Source organism: Sprattus sprattus (assembly GCF_963457725.1).
Source record: "Sprattus sprattus genome assembly, chromosome: 1".
Classification (NCBI taxonomy): domain Eukaryota; kingdom Metazoa; phylum Chordata; class Actinopteri; order Clupeiformes; family Clupeidae; genus Sprattus; species Sprattus sprattus.
In genome coordinates, this window is record NC_137920.1 from 37,058,353 (window position 1) to 37,077,212 (window position 18,860).

General features: G+C 48.1%; 1 protein-coding gene across 1 annotated transcript; it reads right to left on the reverse strand.

The window, feature by feature from the left end:
- Positions 1 to 1,371: 1,371 nt before the first annotated feature.
- Positions 1,372 to 16,673, reverse strand: LOC308375693 (axin-2-like; the record flags this gene model as incomplete). The annotated part of the gene is made up of 10 exons (XM_080851877.1): positions 1,372 to 1,498; positions 4,399 to 4,547; positions 4,915 to 4,978; positions 5,120 to 5,359; positions 5,569 to 5,745; positions 6,138 to 6,577; positions 7,160 to 7,300; positions 9,317 to 9,416; positions 12,796 to 12,936; positions 15,850 to 16,673. 10 exons carry the CDS (start codon positions 16,671 to 16,673, stop codon positions 1,372 to 1,374), a joined length of 2,403 nt encoding a protein of 800 aa, XP_080708003.1.
- Between the last annotated feature and the right edge of the window lie 2,187 nt (positions 16,674 to 18,860).

Sequence of the window (18,860 nt, forward strand, 5' to 3'; positions counted from 1 at the left end):
CCGACATTCGGAGGAGTCCAAGACCAGTCGACGGTAAAGTGACAGGTCCTACAAGGGTTGAAGGGTTGGATTTTTATTTTTTATAATTTTTTTTTTTTTTTTTTGGGGAAACAAGGCCAATTGTTTCAGGGGGTGGATAAAGAGCTCTTGGGTTTTGCATGTTTCGTTTTTTTTTTTTTTTTTTGGTGCACTTGGATTCACAGCATTGTAAACGCTCCCTCGCGACTGGCAGACTGATGGCGAAAGCTTTAGGTGAACACTTCTTTAGCACTTTACTCTCCACTGCTCCTTTGTCCTGTCTTCTGCAATACCTGACCCTTAAACAAAGGCACAAAGGGAAGAGCTCTGGTTTTTTGGGGGGGAAGGGGGGCTGGGGAGTTTGTGAACCGTCAAAGTCAGTAGCAAAAAAAAAAACCTTTCAGAGTGGACAAGTCCATTTTACTGCCTCTGGAAGCTTCTCTGTGGGCTCCTGACATGGCAAGGAATGGGCCGATATGAGACGAAGCGAGATGGTGTGGCTGTTCCCCTGGCAACAACAGGCTGAGAGCGGAACCGGACCCGGCTCAGACCAGGCCCTGATCTGGTCCAGAGTCAGCTGATATCTGAGGCCGCTCTGGGAAAAGTTCCAACAAAATACCTCTCTCCCATGACTTTGAAAGCAGCTAGTCCATCATTTAGGACATGGGGTGTACATTTGTAGGGGTGGGGGGAGGGAACAAGGGTGTACAGTTTAATAAATACTTAATAAACTTTCTTTTAAAAAATACAAATAAAAACAAAACAAAAACAAAACAAAAAATCAAAGCGACAACATCTGTGGTGAATACATGTAAATATACATAAAGCCTTATATGTATATGCACACGTATGGACATTTCATCATAGGTTTGTAGTCCAGCAGGTTCCACAGCTCCATGCCAGTTTGTCCATTAGACATGGTTGTGGAGCTCCTGCTCGTGCACACCACCTATTTATCTCTCCAAACAGTCTACGTCTTCAGTGGTTACAGTCAGAGTGAAGGGGCCTGTCTGGGAACTACAATACCCAGAATCCCATTCCCTACTGGGTCTAAGGCTGAGGGTTGGGAAAGGGTGTCCGTTCCAAAGGGTTTTTCTTTTTTTTGCTCCTCCGCTCTTCAGAGTACTTCATTGTTTAGCTGTTGTCCTTGTAGTGTTCCTTCAATAGCTTTATGTGTCCTGCCTGCAGTCATTTTGGATATATTAACTCTGGTTAGCTTAAAAATGACTGAGTCCAGAAGAGTCCTGCGGTGTAGTTTTTTTTTTTTTTTTTTTGTAGTTGTTGTTTGTTTGTTGCCATCTGAGGTTGGCAGGTGCTTTGGGGGAAAGGGTGTACAATGTCCACCCCTTTACTTCAGTCCATTCGCTCCACTTTACCCAGGACTTTGCCCTCGTACATGGGCAGGACTGTGCAGTCGTCCCACACCTCTTCGAACACGGCGCCGCACTCAAACTCGTCACTGGCCTTCTTGAAGTAGTACCTGTGTAAACAAGGGGGGGGGGGGGGGGGGGGGGGTCAGTATATACGGTGCTGTCGCAAGGTGCTGCACAAAGCTATAACCAATTACACATAGGCTTAAGCTGTCTGTACATAAACAATGGTCTGTCTTCAGAATCTGTTAATGTCAAGGTGGCTCTGGTTGGAATTTTACAGGCGCTAGACTCTCCTAGTGTCTAATTTTCACATTGACACAAGAGGTGACCCAGTCTGAGCGAAAAACCAGAAATACAACTGCCGTCACAAAGGCACAGAGAGCTTAACACACGGGCGCCGCACACACACAAACACACATACACACACACACACACACACACACACACACACACACACACACACACACACAGTGCTTGGGGAGGGCTGAAGAGTCGGGGTGGAACGTGTTGCAGAGGCTCCCGGAGAAGCTTTCATTAAAGTTGAAGGGCTAATTAAGTACTGTCTCAAGGCACCGCTTAACACTCAGCCTCACGCCGCTCAGGACCCCTAATTGTGCCTGCTGTCAAAACCAGGGGCTGTCTGTCAGATGGACTGAAATTTCAGGTGCCTCAGAGTCTGCCTGCAAACTCACACACACACACACACACACACACACACACAACCTCACACACACACACACACACACACACACACAGCCTCCCACACACTCTGTCTCTGTCTAATACCTCTTTAGCAAGAGCCCTTTGGAAAGCAACAGCAACGCACAAGGGCATTCCCACCCCATCTTTGTTGTGTGCAGAAATGAGAGGAGGCTGGGCCGTAGGGGCTGTGCCCAGTAGGGGGTGAGGCGGGTTTGGGGGCGACTCTTACTAGGGGAGGGGGGCTCCTGGGGGGTCATATGGGTCACGTAGCTATAACGCTACAAAAAAAAAAGGATTGCAGGGGAAGGAGGGAAAGAGAAGGAGGAGGAGGAGAGGTAGAGAGGTAGAAAGAGAGAGAGAGAAAAAAGCCATGGGTTCATTTTTCTGGGGTCCGCCTGCTTCCTAATGATTCCAACTCGTCTCTTTCAACAGAGGGAAGACCAGCAGGGGAGGTTTAATGATTGGCTTTGTAATGGAAAAATGCCTCCTTTCTCCCTCCATGTGTGGCTGGGCTCTGGCATTCCTGAAGCGCTTTTTTATGAGCAAAGCTGACAAAGTCATACAAACAATGTGTGTAAAAAATGTGTTGTTTTTTTCCTCTCTCTCTCTTTTTTTTTAATTGCACGCTCTCTCTTTCTTTCTTTGTTAATATTAATTAAACACAAATGGTGAGCTTGGTGGAGGTGGAGGACTGCGGGTGGAGGTGGGGGGACTGCGGGTGGAGGTGGGGGGACTGCGGGTGGGGGTCCAAGATGCAAAGCTGAGATCATGGGTTTTATTGGGAGGGGAGGAGAGGAGGGGGAGAGGCGTGACATTTCCTGTTCCATTTCAACATGTGAGTGAAGCGATGGGCTGCTCACAGATCTGCTGAGGGGCCGAGACTAACTCCTGAATGAAAGTTATCTATTTGTCAGGAAAAGGCCTCTTCCTTACAGGCAATTGGTTACGTGAGACAAAAGGAAAACGGATAGATAGATAGATAAATAGACAGAGTGGGCGAGAGAGAGACAGAGAAAGAGAATGTGTGAGAGAAAAAAAGTGAGTGTGAGAGAGAGAAAGATGTGTCTTTCCAGTGGAACATGTTTTATGTGGCAAAGATTTTTCTCTTTGCAACATCTGGCACCAACACTGCCTGGCAGCCCTGGTCTGTACTGTTCTCAGTTGAACGGCTGCCATGTTGAAATTAAGCAATTCCACACATTCAGAGCCAGTGAAGCCAGTTGGCTCCCCATCCCCAGTGCCCCTTTTTCATTGAGAAGTTTACAGTGAAAACTCAAGTCGATATATCTCGCAACCAGGCCATTTCACGGAAACGGCCCCCGTGACGTGGGTTGAGAAACCTGCCTGCCGCCGCGGGGGGGGGGGGGGGGGGGAATGAGATAGAGGCCGGCAGGTATGTCTGGCCTGAAGCAGAGTTCAACAGGGGGCTGGAAACGGGCCTCATCCTGGTTCACTGCCCACTGAGAATGTGACACTACACCCCCAGCCCCGACACACACAGCGATCACAGCTCAAGGCACATGAAACATTTCCGGTCTCAACTCTTTTTTTTTAAAGGTGGTAAGGGTCTAAGTGATCTATGGGATCGCTCCACTCGGAAGCAAATCACTGTCTATTTGTTCACGATGTCACTGATCATAACAACAACAACATCAACAATAATAATAATGGTAATAATAATAATGGTAATAATAATAATGGCGAGAGCTTGAATGTTTTCTTCTGTGGAGTGAAGTAGGGAGGGACAGAAGTGATGCCCTTGATGCGGCCCCGAGGGTAATCCTGAGAGGAATGTTTGTGCTCCCCCCCACCCTCTGAGTGGTGCGTGTCTTTGTGCGTAAGAGAAAAGGACTCGGGCTTCAAAGCCACGCTTATTGAGTGAGCCTTCGCATGGAAATCACCAGCAGATGTGACCGAGACACTTGGCCTCGAAATAGACCCACTACCCCCACCCCGTAACCCCCCCCCCCCCTCGTCCGAGCCCCTCGCTCTTCCTCTTATGAGCACAGCCTTTCCTAACCAAACACACACATGACCACACACTCATCCAAACATATGGCCTTACGTGTGTCTCCAAAACACACCAGGTACATCAACTCTTGGGAAAAAAGTGCCCATGTATGTCCTGGCTAGCTCTTTGGAAAAGACCCTAAACTTTAATGGACAATCTCACTTTATTTTTCAACCCCCCCCCCCCCCCCCCCCCCCCCCTTAAAAAAACAGACATAAATTATTCTGAAATGCTAATGTCTTTGAGCTAATGCTACTGACAGTCGCAGGGACTTGTTTTGGAGGAGACCCTCACCTGTAGTTGCCCTTCTTCCGCAGCTGCTCTTTGAAGTGGCCCAGCGTCATGCAGTGGGTCTTCATCATGCGCCGGTACGGAATCTCCTCGCCGCAGAAGAAGTACGTGACCACCAGCTCCGAGGACGAAGACATCGATGACGACGAAGACAACGATGACGACGGCAGTAGCACCGTCTGGACTCCACCGAGGCCGTTGCATGGCTTCTTTGGCTCTTTCCACCTGCGTGCGGAAAGATGAGGTCATTAGGGTGCTGCCCACAACTAACTTTAACAAAAGACGACACTTCCCCTGGACCACCTGCTCCCATCATATGGATTGGAGCATCAAGAAAGACAAAAGCTGTCAAAAGCTTAAACAAAAGCTGTCTCAGACCATCTATGTGTGTTTGCAAAACTTATGTCTGAATACTACAATAAAAGAAGCGAAAGGTAAGAAAAAGAGGATGAATAAAATCAATTGGAAGATTGTTAAAGATACGTACTCATCGGTCAGAAGGCTGGGACTGGCTGGAACTGAGGTTCCATTCATGAAGGGTTGTGGATGGCTCCTGTCCCTTTGAAGGCTGGGTGCTGAATGCCTGCAGAGAAAAGAGATTCAATACAACATTAGATGCTAGAACAAATACAGTTTGCTGAAGTACATATCTACAGTAAAACATACACTGATATCTGCCTATACTCTGTGATGGGCCTCTGTTGAATGAATATAATAAACCTACCTTTGTTTTGGGGGTTTAGAGACTTCCTCCAGGCGCCTACAGGCTTCCTCCAGCTGTGCCAGGGTGTTGGGAAGCGGTGGAGGGGGCATGGCAGGGTCCTGGATGTAGGGGTGCCCTGGGTGGTGGTTGCGGGAAGGGTTACCACCATTGCCAATGCCACCACCTCCCCAAGACGGTGTCCGACTGGGGAGGGTTTTGGACGAGGCCTCGGGGATGTGGAGCTTCTTCAGGGCTTGAGTGCTGTGGAGAGGACACAGAAACATTACTCACACATCCAGCATCCGATGGAAAACATAACAGCATTACGTTTGTTTAAAAAAAAGTCTTCTAAGTTATATTTAGAACCTTCCTTAGTTCCTTAGAACCTTAAGACTTAGTTCTCTGGAGGGATATGTGTTCCACTGGGAGGTGGATTGTTTCCGGCATGTTCTGTTGGCATCCGGACTCACCTGTGCAGTTTGTGCTTGTTCTGCCTCTCGCTGTCCAGTATCCACTGCCAGACGTTCTGCGAGCGGTCGCTTCCGTCGCAGGGCAGCTGAGGGGAGATGCTGCCCTCGCCCCCAGACAGGCTGGCGCTCATGCCGTCGCTGGCCTTGCTGGGTCTCTTGGACAAAGTGCTAGAACGCCTGCGGTGAACACAGAAAAAAAGAGAAAAAGACCCCATGATTACTCTGACCGTTCCCTCACCGGCGCCAACCCTTACTCAGCCCCAGCCACTACAGATGTGGTGAGGACAAAGAGAATATTCCGCTTTTATCAAAAATGCATGACGCAGTGAAGAAATAACACGTTCAGGGTGCATGATGAGAATATCAGGCCGAGAGAAGGCATTGCTGCCAAAGAAGGAAAAGCACACACACACACACACACACACACACACACACAAACACACACACACACACACACACTCTCTCTCTTGCTCTTTTTTAAAGACAGTCGTGTCCTTACCGCTGCTCCTATGAGAGTGAGAATTGGAGGGGGCACTCACCCAGAGTTAAGCTCGGACGGGCTGTGGCACCGCTGGTAGGAGTAGTCGGAAGCGCTGCCGGGTGGGCACATGCACTGGGCCACGCGCTGCGCCGCCTCTGCCTCGATCTGCTCCTTGGTTTTGGGTGAGGTGGCATGGTGGTGGTGGATGTAGTGGTGGTGGATGTGCTTGGTAGCCTGCCTGGCCAGAGGCCCTTTGCCCACGGCGAACGAAGGGCTGCCGTTGGCCAGGAAGAGGCTGGCGGTGGCGACGGCGGAGGTGGCACAGTGGTCGGGTGAGCGGGAGCGTGGGGAGTAGCGGACGGGCACGCCCGGCGACTGGCAGCCGGGTGTCTTGAGGACGCGGGAGAGGTGCTCGTCCAGGATGGCCTGCGGGTCCTCCTCACAGGAGCCCGAGGGGAGCAGGGTGAGGGCGTGGGGAGGGTGCTGGGGGGTGCTGCCAGGCACCTCACTCTCGTCCCTCTCTTCCTCCTACAAACACACACAGACACACACACACATGTTAAGTTTCAGACTACTATCAAAAGGACAGAGTTAAAACTGTCACCGCACACTGCACATCTCTGATCCCCCAACACACACACACACACACACACACACACACACACACACATCTCTCCATCACACACATACAAGCACATCTCTCCATCACCCACACAGCAAGCAAGTGGCCACTGGAGTTTTGCTAAGCTCTAGCTATTTGAAGAATTCTAAGTATGTCGGGAAACGTAAGTTTGGGGCTCCCAGAGACAGACAAGAAGTTTTTTGTGGCTGCCAGCACTGGATTGCAGTTAAACAGTCAGATAACAGAGCATCGACATTAACAAGTCCCTTTCCACTTCATCAAAGGCAGGAAAAGTTGATCTTAACTTCTGTGAGCACTCTTTTTGTGCTGCAGTGACTAACTTTATCAAGGGCGTTTTGGCAACAAAAGCACTGATATCATAAAAAGGGGACCAAAGTGACAAAGACACCAAAGGGGCCAGGGAGAGTTCAAAGATCAAAGATCATAGATCACATTGTGTGCGTGTGTGTGTGTATGTTGGGGCTCACCTCTTGGATCTGCTGTAGACGCTCCTCCAGGGAGCTCAGGGTCTCCTGCTCCTTCTTCAGCTTCTCCAGACGGGTGATAAGCTGAGCTGCGAAAGCCGTCGGCTCCACGGGGGTCATCTCCCTTGGCAGCCTACTCGTCCTCTACAAGAGCCGGGGAACAATCGGGAAGGGGGGGCAAGGTTAGAGATGGGGGTAACAATCTCGCTTTTGAGATAAGGTAAAAGGGGGGCTCCACCGCTAGCTGCTACAACATTAGCAACTTAAAGCTCAGCTGCAGCTCATCCTCTGCTCGGGCTACCATGATCTCATCAACCCCCCAACCAAACACCTATCCACCCATCCCACCCGCTTCCTCTCCTCCTCCTTCCGTGCCTGTGGCCCCTGGCATCGGCAGCCGTCAGCACAAGAGCAGTTGGTCTCGCTCAGAGGCGCCCCCCGCCTGCTTGGCTTGCTTGCCTCGGCAGTGCGACCGTGCCATCAGCGCCCCGCTCTGAAGTCAGCCAGCTTCAAAGGGCCCTTGTCAAACATCAAACGCACACCAGGGGTGGGAGGGACAGGGGCTTTTAAAAGCCAGATAGACAGAAAAAAAGATGATGGAGGAGGGGGGGAGAGGGAGGACAAAATTAAAAGAAGAAGAACAGAAAGAAAGAAAGAAAGAAAGAAGATTGAGAGATGTGCACCAAGGAGAAGAAGGGGGAAATATATGGGAGTCAGATGCTGTAGAGATTTTGAAGGGAAAGCGGTCATTTATTTCCCTATTGCATACGAGGCACCTTTAAAGTACAGTAGTCACATTATTCCTTCAACTATATGTGCCGCAGCTATCTTTCTGTTGTTGTTTTGCGGACTCGCTTTCTTGATTTTTTTTGTGCTTTCCCCCCCTCCATGCGTGTGTTCCTCCCATCTCTTTGTAGAGACGATGAAGGGAAGAGAAAAAAAAGAGAGCAAGGCTGCTGGCAAGAGTCTCGCTTGCCGCACCGAGCTCCTGCTGCCTGGAGCCCAATGCATCCTGGGAGAAGGGAGCCATCTCCAAATCAGGGGGGAGACATTAAAAGAGAGCAAGTGGGAGAGGAAGAACAAGAGGAACAGAGAACAGAGGATAACCCCCTCCCTCACAACCCCCACCACCCTGCCACCCCCTATCCCCAACCCAACCCCATTCCTATCAGACAGAATACACACAAACACCACACACTCCACACACACACTTGAACAGATACACACACTAAAGTGTTTGGGAGGAGGAGGACGACAGTTCTAGGTTGCTTGTTTTTGCCATTCAAACCAGCACCAGCTCCACCGGTGGTAACCTTAAGTTTTTCCCCGAGCTCACTTTCCCCAAACTCAAGGGTTCCTTTTTCTTCAAGTGACACAACACAACTTCAACACCCCTCCCCCCTTTTCTTAAAGAGCCCATTGCCCTTGCTCCCAGAGGCCACTGGGTTCTAGTCAATGGTGAAATTCAGAGAGGGTTCATAAAAAAGAGGGGGAGGGGGAACAACAGAGATCTGGAGACTGTGGGGGGTTGGGGGGCAGAGGAGGAGGCCTGGGGGGGGGGGCTGCACTGTTGGAAGTTGACACAGAAGGAACCACACAAGCGCCATTCATCCGTCCCTTCAAAGGGACGTCTTGAGGGACAGAGCAGGCTGACTTGGGCAATATCAACTCGCCTCTCATTTAAGGCCGCTGACCACTTGACCTCTGAATTGAAATGATCCTTGTTCTCTTTATGCACAGAAAGTTATTTCTTGTGCTGAAGGCTTTACCTGAAGGCGTGTGTGTGTGTGTGAGTGGGGCTGGGGGGGCACTCTTTAACTTAAGGCAACTCAGTGAGTTTATTTTTTGACATCTTTTGATATCCACAAAAGAGATGGAGATGGGGAGTTCGTGTTGGAAGAGGATAAGAGAGAGAGAAAAAAGATATGCTAATTCCGTCTTTTATTTACTGACTTTTATATGACAATGAGAGGAGCCAAAAGAATGTAGTATTCTGTCAAAACATGCACACTGAAAATAAAACTTGAATTCCCAGAGGAGGAAAAGGACACAGTTAGACGGGTAACTAGGCAAGCGTGAGGAGTGGGAGGGGGAATGTATCTATGGTATAAAAAAAACAGTGATATGAAAAATGCAGAGAAGAGTGGTAGACTCTCTTACCGGAAAGTGGGGAAGTGAGACCTGGCCGTTGATCTTGACACTGCGATGCATCTCCCTCTGAAGCTGCTTCTTGCCCAGTTTGTACGGAGGGATGCCATCTCTGTTGAAGAAGCACAAGTAGAGGAGACAATTTAATAACAAGCCACAGCCAGAGCCAGACAAAATAAAGCCCAGTGTGTCAGAGAACAACAAGCTCCCACAGACTAAACAACACAAGCACGTCTCCAAACATACCTAGGTACAGAAATAATGAGCTACTGGGAAAAAAAGTACATAGACCCTGTCCGAAAGGACTGTCTGAAGGTCACTGTTTGAATTATAAAACTATGCCATTTTGTCGGTGGAGGGTAAATGATGGTACCAAATGTATTTTTCAACAGCTAATGCTAATGTTTTTTTCCACATTCATAGGGAAGTCTACAGAAATCACCTCTGAGTTCATTTCATTATCTCTCTCTGTGTTTTGTTATCGTCTTTTTTCTTCCTTAAAGGTGGTGTGTATACAGACCCCCACCTTACCTACCCCTTCCCCTCCACAAAACCAGTCAAATGCCACACACTGGTGCATTTGCAACACAAGGCAGCTTTTCAGATCACCGTGAAACCAAGGCCAGGGGAGGTCATCACTTGAAGTGACCATCCCAAACAGCAACATTCACCCCCCAACCCCCCACCCCCCCTAACCCCCGTGGGGAACATTACAGCCACATCAAAGAGCAGAGGGGCCGTCGAAAAAAACAACACATAGCAAAACTCTGAGGCAGACCGCCAGATACAGAGGCCTTTTGAACTGGGGCTCAAGACACAGATTCATTGATGACTAATGTGGATCCTTTACAGTGAAGACACTGAGTCCGATTTACCATAACAGTCATCAAAGAAAGCCCCTATTCCTGAATCTTGACAAATGAGAGCACTACAGAAAAAGGAACATAGGGTGGGGGGGTCAGTGTCTTAAGTAGTTCTGGATAAATAATCAACGGTATTTTTTTTTTTTTTTTTACTGACTGGCATACTTCTAACGGTTGGGCACAAGCAACGCTCCTGAAACACCCCAGTGACCTGGAAAACGTCTAGCCGCCTAGTCACTCGCTCATGTTTGACATGACAGCACATTTGGGAGGTCTATTTTATGTTTCTTTTTTGACATTTCCTTGTAAGATACATTTTATTTTTATCCTCGAAGCGCCTGCGTTCCAGTCGGTGACCATTTAAAGCCGGGCCAATTATCTTGGCCCTCTTTCCTCTGACTCAGAAGTGGCTGACCCAGCCCAAACACTCCCCGTCTTCTTCCTTCGCCCGGCTCTTTGAAATCTCACACTCATGCGCATACGCATGTGCATACGCATGCGCCCGCTGCCATCTTCATTTGGCAACGGCTCCACGGCGCGCCTCTGATCTCGGCAACATCAAAAGGCTGGTTTGTAAGATAAGGTAATGTTTGAAGTTGGCGCAGTAGCATTCCCTTGCGTCCAAGTAAATCCATAAATAAGATATAAGCAAAAAAGAGAGAGGCAGAGAGAGAGCGAGAGAAGAAAAAAAAGAAAATCTCTGTCCCCCCACCCCCCCTCCTTTTTCTTTATCTAGAAATGAGATTCAACTGTGAGCTGTGTCTTTAAACCATAATAAAAAAGACATATTAATAAAATTGTTCCCCAAATGGAGAAGTAGCTGATCCCCCCCCCCCATCCATTTCCATGGAGTGCTGAGAGAAATGGGAGTTGGGCAGAGGAGGGGGGAACTGCTTCAGCCAAGCTGTTTATGCAAACCTAAGCAGGATTCTTTGTTGTGGGTGATTTTTATCACAGTGTTTAACTTATTTGCATGAAAGGGCTATGATTAAATTCTAAAAAGAAAAGTGGAATAATCTCTTCTTCTTCTTTTTTTTTTTTTGCTGTAGAGCAAAAAATGAATTATACAACAGAAACAGCGGAAGCAGAAAGACTTTCAAAACAACCACCTTATAGGCCAACGCAACTTTACTGATGTAAAATCATTATGCTGGGGCAGCAAAACTAGTAATCAGACTCCCTTGGCATGACAGCATTGTTCAACAACAACCTGACCATATCAGTTCACCAAAAACAGAGCTCATCTTGGACCCATACCCCATATACCAGCCTCTACCTCTACAGACTGAACTTGTAAAGCAAAACCCAGGGGCCAACACAACAACCATCTCGGGGCACCACAGGCCCTGCCTGCCCTCCGAGGATGTTTCCTACACCCCCTCCTCCTCCACAACCCAGAACCCCCAGCCCCTGCAACTCCCACTGACTGGAAGGGCTCAACTTGGCTGGACTTGGCGGCACTGACTGGGCCAGGAGGCCGGTGCGAAACCCCCCCCCCCCCCCCCCCAAAAAAAACAGGCGGAGGCTCTTTTTCCCGGCCGCTTGCTTTATGGGGATCTCCCATTCAGTTGTGCAACTAATTTTCAAAGCAGCCAGCCACCCTCTCATCCCCCTAAGCTCCCCGAGCCTAACAATGGGCTGAAAGCGATTCAGTTAAGCCTTTCATCCTCTGTGCACTTTATTTCTCACTCCCCGCTCTCCGGCTCCCCACTACCACGCTAGAGGAGGGGAATGGAAAGGGCTGGGGCGAGAGGGAGGGAATGTTGCATGGAGAGGGGTGTCTCTGTGGGGATGGGGTGGGTGGAGGGAGGGGGGTGGGATGGGTGTCCTAATCCTTGTGGCAGGAATCCCAGGTGACATGGCCGTAAATCCAGATATGAGGACTGACCCCAACCCACTCTCTGGGCCCAACTCACCCACCCCTGAGCGCACATACACAGACATTTACACACACACGCACTCACGGCACACTACCCCCGCCTCAGTGAAAAGAGTCTCGCTGACACCCGATCCCACCGCGCCGGGTCCGCGAGGAGGAAATCAAACCACCATGCGAGTAAGCCTCCCTTTCATGCACTGCCAGCATTTTTCAATGAGGTTGTCTTAAGGCCGAATGGCTAATTTTTTCCACCCCTGCTCTTCAAAGGGAAAATGATTAGATAATAATGAAAAACAAAGGCGCACTGGCGGCAGATGGATGCGTAGTGCTCAAAAGCGAGAGGGGTCACACCCCGTATAAAAGAAGTTTGTTTGCAACACAAGAGGGGAAAAAAACTTCAAAAACGTCACACAAAAAGTCCACCCCAAAAAAGAGACGCTCTGGCATACTAGCTACATTTAGCGTAAGGTCGCACCATCAGAGCAATCCATCTCAAGCACAATTCCAAACTAGAGCTTACGTCAAAAACATCCAACCTTGTTAAACTCGAAACCGCCATTTCAAACCCAATTGCTGAGAGGCCAATCTCCCTGTGCCCTTACCAGACGTGAACCACTGTCCCCTAAAAACAAGATGAGGCAGGTATGACATCAATGCCTCAATGAAAACCAGGAGCCCACATGAGCTTAGTTTGCTCTTCAGGACACACACACACACACACACTCGAACCCTAATAATGTGACACTTACACACTGCTATCCGTCATGGACATGGAGTCGTCTGTCATGGCATCGCTGGAAATCTCGCTGTCGTTGGCACTGGTGGCAGGGGCGAACACGTGCCCCGAATTGACGAAGTACGGATTCGCTGGTTCTCCTCGTCTCTGCGACCTGCAAGAACATAAGAGAATGTCAACATGAGACACAGACTCAAGATACAAAACAACAAATATACTGTCCAACAGGGCAAATGGATTACCCGTTCAAATAACCATCCATCATGACACGTCAGAACCAGGTCTTGGACCTCTGGCCCTGACCGTTGAGCTGGACTTGTTGCTAGGGCTTGAGTTCCTGGTTAAGCCCTGTTTAAGCCTAGCCCAGTACAGTGTCCAAGGCTCCCCAGGCCAGGAACTAAGCTCGAGCACCCCCCAAAACACACACACACACACACAGACACACCTTTTCCCCAGGCCTGCTACAGGACATGTCTGGTCTGAGTTGTGGGGGTTTGCTTTGAGGTTTCAAATCTCCACAGGTTGCAGAGATTACAGTCACTTTCAGCAAGCCTAGGGGAACCTCTGGAATGTGACCACACTATCTGCGGCCTGTGTTTATTTCTGCACTCTCTTTCATGTTCCACCCCTGAGAGCAGACTAGAGGGAGGGGGGGGTGGCAGCGGGGTGAAGTGAGCAGACTGCTTGTGTGAAGGGACAACCAGCACTTCCTTCTACTTGCTATCTCTCGACGCGCTTTGTTTGGGCAAGGTTCCCGCACTTTTCTTACCCCCTTTTTTCTCTCCCTCATTCCACTCCCCCCCAAAACACACACACACACACACACACACACACACACACCACTCCTCCTCCTCCCCCTAAAGTCTCTCTCTTTCTCTTTTCTACTCTCTCCTGCTGTGTTGCATTCCTGCTTCACTGGCAAAGGGGGTGGACAGGAGTAGGGGGTGGTGGGAGAAAACTTGAGCTTAAAGCTTGGGCAGTGGAGAGAAAGAAAGAGAGAGCGAGCGAGAGGGGGAGAGAGAGTGAGGGAGACGGGAGAGAGAGAAAGAGAGAGAAAGAGAGAGAGAGATGGAGGAAAGGAGTGGGAAAGAAAGAGAGAGGGGAGGGGCGCCGGGGCCTGTGCTTTATGAGAATGCCTACTGGCCCGGAGTGCAGCAGGGAGAGGCACAGCATGACTAAAGCCTTAGGCCCCAGCTCAAACCTGACCTTTGGAAGCGCTCGCAAAGAGTCAGGTATTTAGCACAGCTGGGCTCACATTCTCCCCCTCGCTTTTTTCTCCCTTTCATGATCTCCTCCTCCTCCTCCTCCTGCTCCCCCTCTTTCCTGTCTTCCCCCTTCCCCTTTCTCTCTATCTCTCCCTCTCTCTCTTTCTTCCTTCTTCTCTTCTGTTCTTTCCCTCTCACTCTGAAGCATGCTTAGTCTCTGTCAGAGGGTTTTTTTCAGAAAGGGGGAGATAAAAGCGAGGCAATGGAGGCTGAGGGAAGGGGAAAGGAAGGGACGGAGAGGGGGGAGCTCTAAAAAAAAAATCATAAGCAAAAGAAAAAAAGGAGGAGGGGGGGGGGGGGCGCGCAGTGGTTGAAGGAGCAACTCTGGTTGTGTTTTTGAGACGGGACTGGGGTGGTTAGGAAAGAGAGGGAAGGGGAGAGAGAGGGGGGGTGGGGGGGGGGTCCAGAGTGCTGGTGAAATTAGTTCCACATGTTTCAGATAGAAATTCAGGGACATAAAGGGTTTGTGCAAGGCAGGGGGAGAGGGAGGTGGGGGGGACCCCTTATTTTTTTCCCTTTAGAGAAATCTAAGAATGTAGGGATCACACCAGGAAGCTGCAGAGATACCCCCTCCACACGCACGCTCACACACACACACACACACACAACAATATCCCCTAAAGACTCAAGTCAACAACACCTTTGTCCTTCCGATGACGACCACGCTAAAAAATGCTGCACCCCTGGTAACTAATTAATTCATGCAAAGCGGAAGTATCAAAGCAAGTACTGCTCGCTTCAACGTTTGTCTCAGTGCTATGAGACTGGGAACTGCTTCCCTCCTAACAGGAAATGGTTAATTCTGACTGGAAATGGTCTGGTCAGGGGACAGCTCTGAATCTCAGCGGACAAAAGTGTCACACGCACTGTATGATAAACAGTTCAGGATATTGTACATTTTCTGACAGAAAGTATAAAATCCCATTGAGGGAACACATTCCATAAGTTTTGCTTATTGCAATGAACAAAACAGAGAGGGGGAAATGTTTAGCACCCCACCATAATCGTTTCCAGATGTTGTCTTGTTTTATTGTATGGACATACTAAGAAGAGTTTGGTCAATACTATAAAACTAGTCTTTGATGCTCAATCATGCATAAAATCCACACTTTAAAATGTTCCCAATGTCAAAGAGCTTGCAGCTGTTGGACAGTATTTGGTAAGAGATCTTAAGAAATGAACCCAAATGCTTCCCAGAAACATCTTATCTTTCATCTCTGACCAAGAGGACAATATCAGCTCTTGGCAGTGTAACTTTAGCGTGGGTAAAATATTTGTGTAAGAGAGAGTGCATATGTGTGTGTGTGTGTGTGTGAGAGAGAGAGAGAGGGAGAGAGAGAGCGAGAATGTGTGTCTAGATGCACTTTCAACGACCATGACTTTGATAATGGACTAAGAAAGAAATATTGCGTAACTTTGAGGTACTGTCACTAAGCATCAGTCGGGCTTGCTGTGTGACTTCAAGCCTTCAGCTCAGGCACCATTTCAAAGCACAGGAAACTTATGTGTGCCAGCAGAGGGCTGTCTACTAGACTTCATTAACTTGAAAGGAAGAACCAGTGTGTCATTGATGTTTTCCTCAACAGACTAATAGCTATCAGTAAGTAGGTGAGCCACACAAACCCACAAAGTACCGAAAAGGGCAATGAAAAACTAACCCATCTTATATAAATAAACTCTGGGCACTAGATATCAACATGGGAACATTTCAGATAACAACATGTTTATCTTCTGATGATGCACATATGGGTATACTGATCATGGATTACACACTTTGAAATGTTAATCTTAAAAACTCTTACCTGCACGCATGTTCAAGCACATCCGTTGTCCGAATGGATACAGTAGCTCGTAATGTTTTTTCCGATAGTCCGACCACGGTGGCCAAGGCTTTCACTTTTAAGTCATTGCAATTCCATTCCTTGTCCTCAATCAACGGAGGAAGATACCCACACATCAACTTCAGACTTCCAAGATTGCTGTGATTCACGTAGGCAGCGTTCTCGCACCCGGTGCGAACGTACTCGAGGTATATGTCAGAAGTTAAAAACATCTGGTAAGCATTCTCCTCCATCGTGGACTGAATCTCAGTCTGTGCCTGGTCGAACATTGCGGAGTCTATCTGTTGCTTCTTAATACTATCCCTTATATATGTCTTGGTTGCAGGTTTCATTTGCTTAGCAACGATGCTGTTGTTTTCGATGTACCGTTTGTAAATTGCTTTGGCAACTCGTACAGTTTTGGAATCTTTGAGGTCCATTTGCCTGAAACCGTTGCAGGCGAACCAAAAGTCTAACGTGTCCACGCATTGCTCTCGCTCCAAAAATGTCCTGAAAAGGTGAGCACCGTCTTGGTCACCCAAGAGAAAATGCAACGACTTCGTCCACCGGGCAAGCGGAGAGTCCGGGGACGCGCTCCCCTCGGGTTCCCCGAGTCCATCCTCGTTCCTCTTCGGCATGGAATTCGAAGGAGAGGCGGCGATCAGTTTAGCCTTGTTTTGAGCTCTCATTTTGGCATATTTGCTGGGAGTGTGGCATGACGATTCTCCCTCTTCCCCCGGCACCGGAGGACGAGGGGCATCTTCTCTGAAGCTACTGCCGATAGGCTCCGTTAGCGCCCTACTCATGGCTCCACTGTTCGTATCCTTGTGCTGCGCTAGCCTGCTTGCAGCTCGGCTCCAATCTCCTCACTCACTAAAACCAGCAGGGGAGCTTCTTAGCTCCTCTTCTCTCTCTCTGAAACACAAAGTATTGATCTAATCAAAACCAGACCCTCAAAACTTCAAAGCGAACCATGAAGTAAACAGCACACAGACATTTTCAAAGGACATTGTGTCATATTTCTTGTTAACTCACATTTTCTGAAATGTAATATGGCCAATTCACACGACCTGTCACATCCATTTAATTATCTAGTTATGGCATTGAGTTATTACAAACTACTTTCTATTTAATTTGAAAACAAGGAAAAGCTCAAATATACGCATTCAACTTCACAAAGGCAGAGTTATACAATAACCTACACTATTAAATATAGCTTTAGAAATGGAATTTGGTTACATTATTCATTCATATCGCACCATGTGCACTTGTCTTCAGAAAACCGTAAAAAGGCAGGACCATCAAAGCTATCCACGACAATGAAAATACTTCCGATGCGCTACAATGGACCGTGCCACATAAGAAAGATAAAAGCCTGAGGGAAAGCGAGTGTTTGGCGTACAGTGATCACGATCAATAATAAGGCTTTGATCATTTGCACAGTTGGCACCCAACTTATGCCTCCATGTAGCCTAACTACAGCCCAGCATTTAGTCACGAAATGTACCATGGATTCCAGTTCGAGCACAACATTTGCTTAACTAAATAAAATCTCAGCAATGCTATACATTTCGAAGCACACAGGCTTTTCACTTGGGTAGGTTGCATTTATCGTAATTATAGGTCGCTATTAAAGCAATGTGACATGCGCTCCCGAATGAACTCATGTAGCCTTACCTGCGGATACAAGTAGGCTACGGGACTCTGTTCACTACCGGCAAGAGTCACATCTGCTCACGATGTAAGATAATACAACATTTCTGCAGCACCGAGTATTTTCAGACAGGCTACTGTAAACAATATCTCATTTGCTTTGCGGCGAAAGCATTTCGTATCAAAATCACACACTGTGTAAATGACACCATCCATAAACCCACATACCATTGTAAAACGAAACCTTGGTCAAAAGAACACAGTAAAAATGGGAAGACCGCACTATTCCATAAATGTTGTCCGTCTTCCGATGCGAGATTTACAATCCAAGAATCGCTTTCCGTTGAGAGCAACAGTAATCCGACAAAAACATGAACAGCAAGCTGTATTTGAGACTAGGCTAGGCTGTCTTCTAGCCCATGTATGTCCTCAGTGCGGGAGGGATTGTATGAAACCCTGTCCCATTCAACAACTGACCCCAGAGCACGCAAGAGGTCCTCCTATTTAGATCAGAGGGGGTGTCAAAATTTCAAGGAGGAGGTAGTGCTAACCGCGCCGCACACATCCCACCTCCCTCTCCACTTGCGATCTAAGTATCACACTAAACCGAGACGATCTATTATATCAACTCACTGTCTTAATAAGAGCAAACGCACACTTGATAATCGATTTCTATTTCAATGACAATCATCTGGCTTAAGCACTGACAACAGCAAAAAGGGAGAATGTATTTATAAACTTCAAAGCGATTCAGCGCACATCAAAGAGACCAAGGGAGGGGGGCCTTGCTCAAATCGCACCGCATTCTCTAACTTACCATCGATCTAGTAGTTTTTCCCTTCAGAAGGCAAATGTAGTCCACTACTGCACCATAAGAAACCCATAAGAGTAGTCCAGAATTTGTTTCACGCGCCGGTGTTTTGCACTCCGCTCGAACATGTAGGCTATCTCTTAAATCTTGGGATAAATGAAACCCTGAAAAGAAGACGCGTTTCCCCGTTCCACCAGGTACTGTTTCAAATAGTCATCGCAGGCGGCATAACTCCTCCAGGCTATTTCAAAACGAGCTGGGTTGAGGGTTTAACTGTGGACTTCAAAGTGAAGTACCGCCGGCCTGGTCCCGAAAGAGAGATAGAAAACAACTGGTCGTTTTTGCGATTAATAAAGATAGCAGTGAATAACAAACAAAATTATATCAACTTGCAAGTCTTGCAGCGCAAATAGTTGAAGAGCAAAATTATTTACAAGTCTGTGATACACACCAAATTGATGAAAGCATTTTAAAGAACAACAAAGTTTTACGACGTTGCAAGGACCTTATCAAAAGACTGGCAATCTTG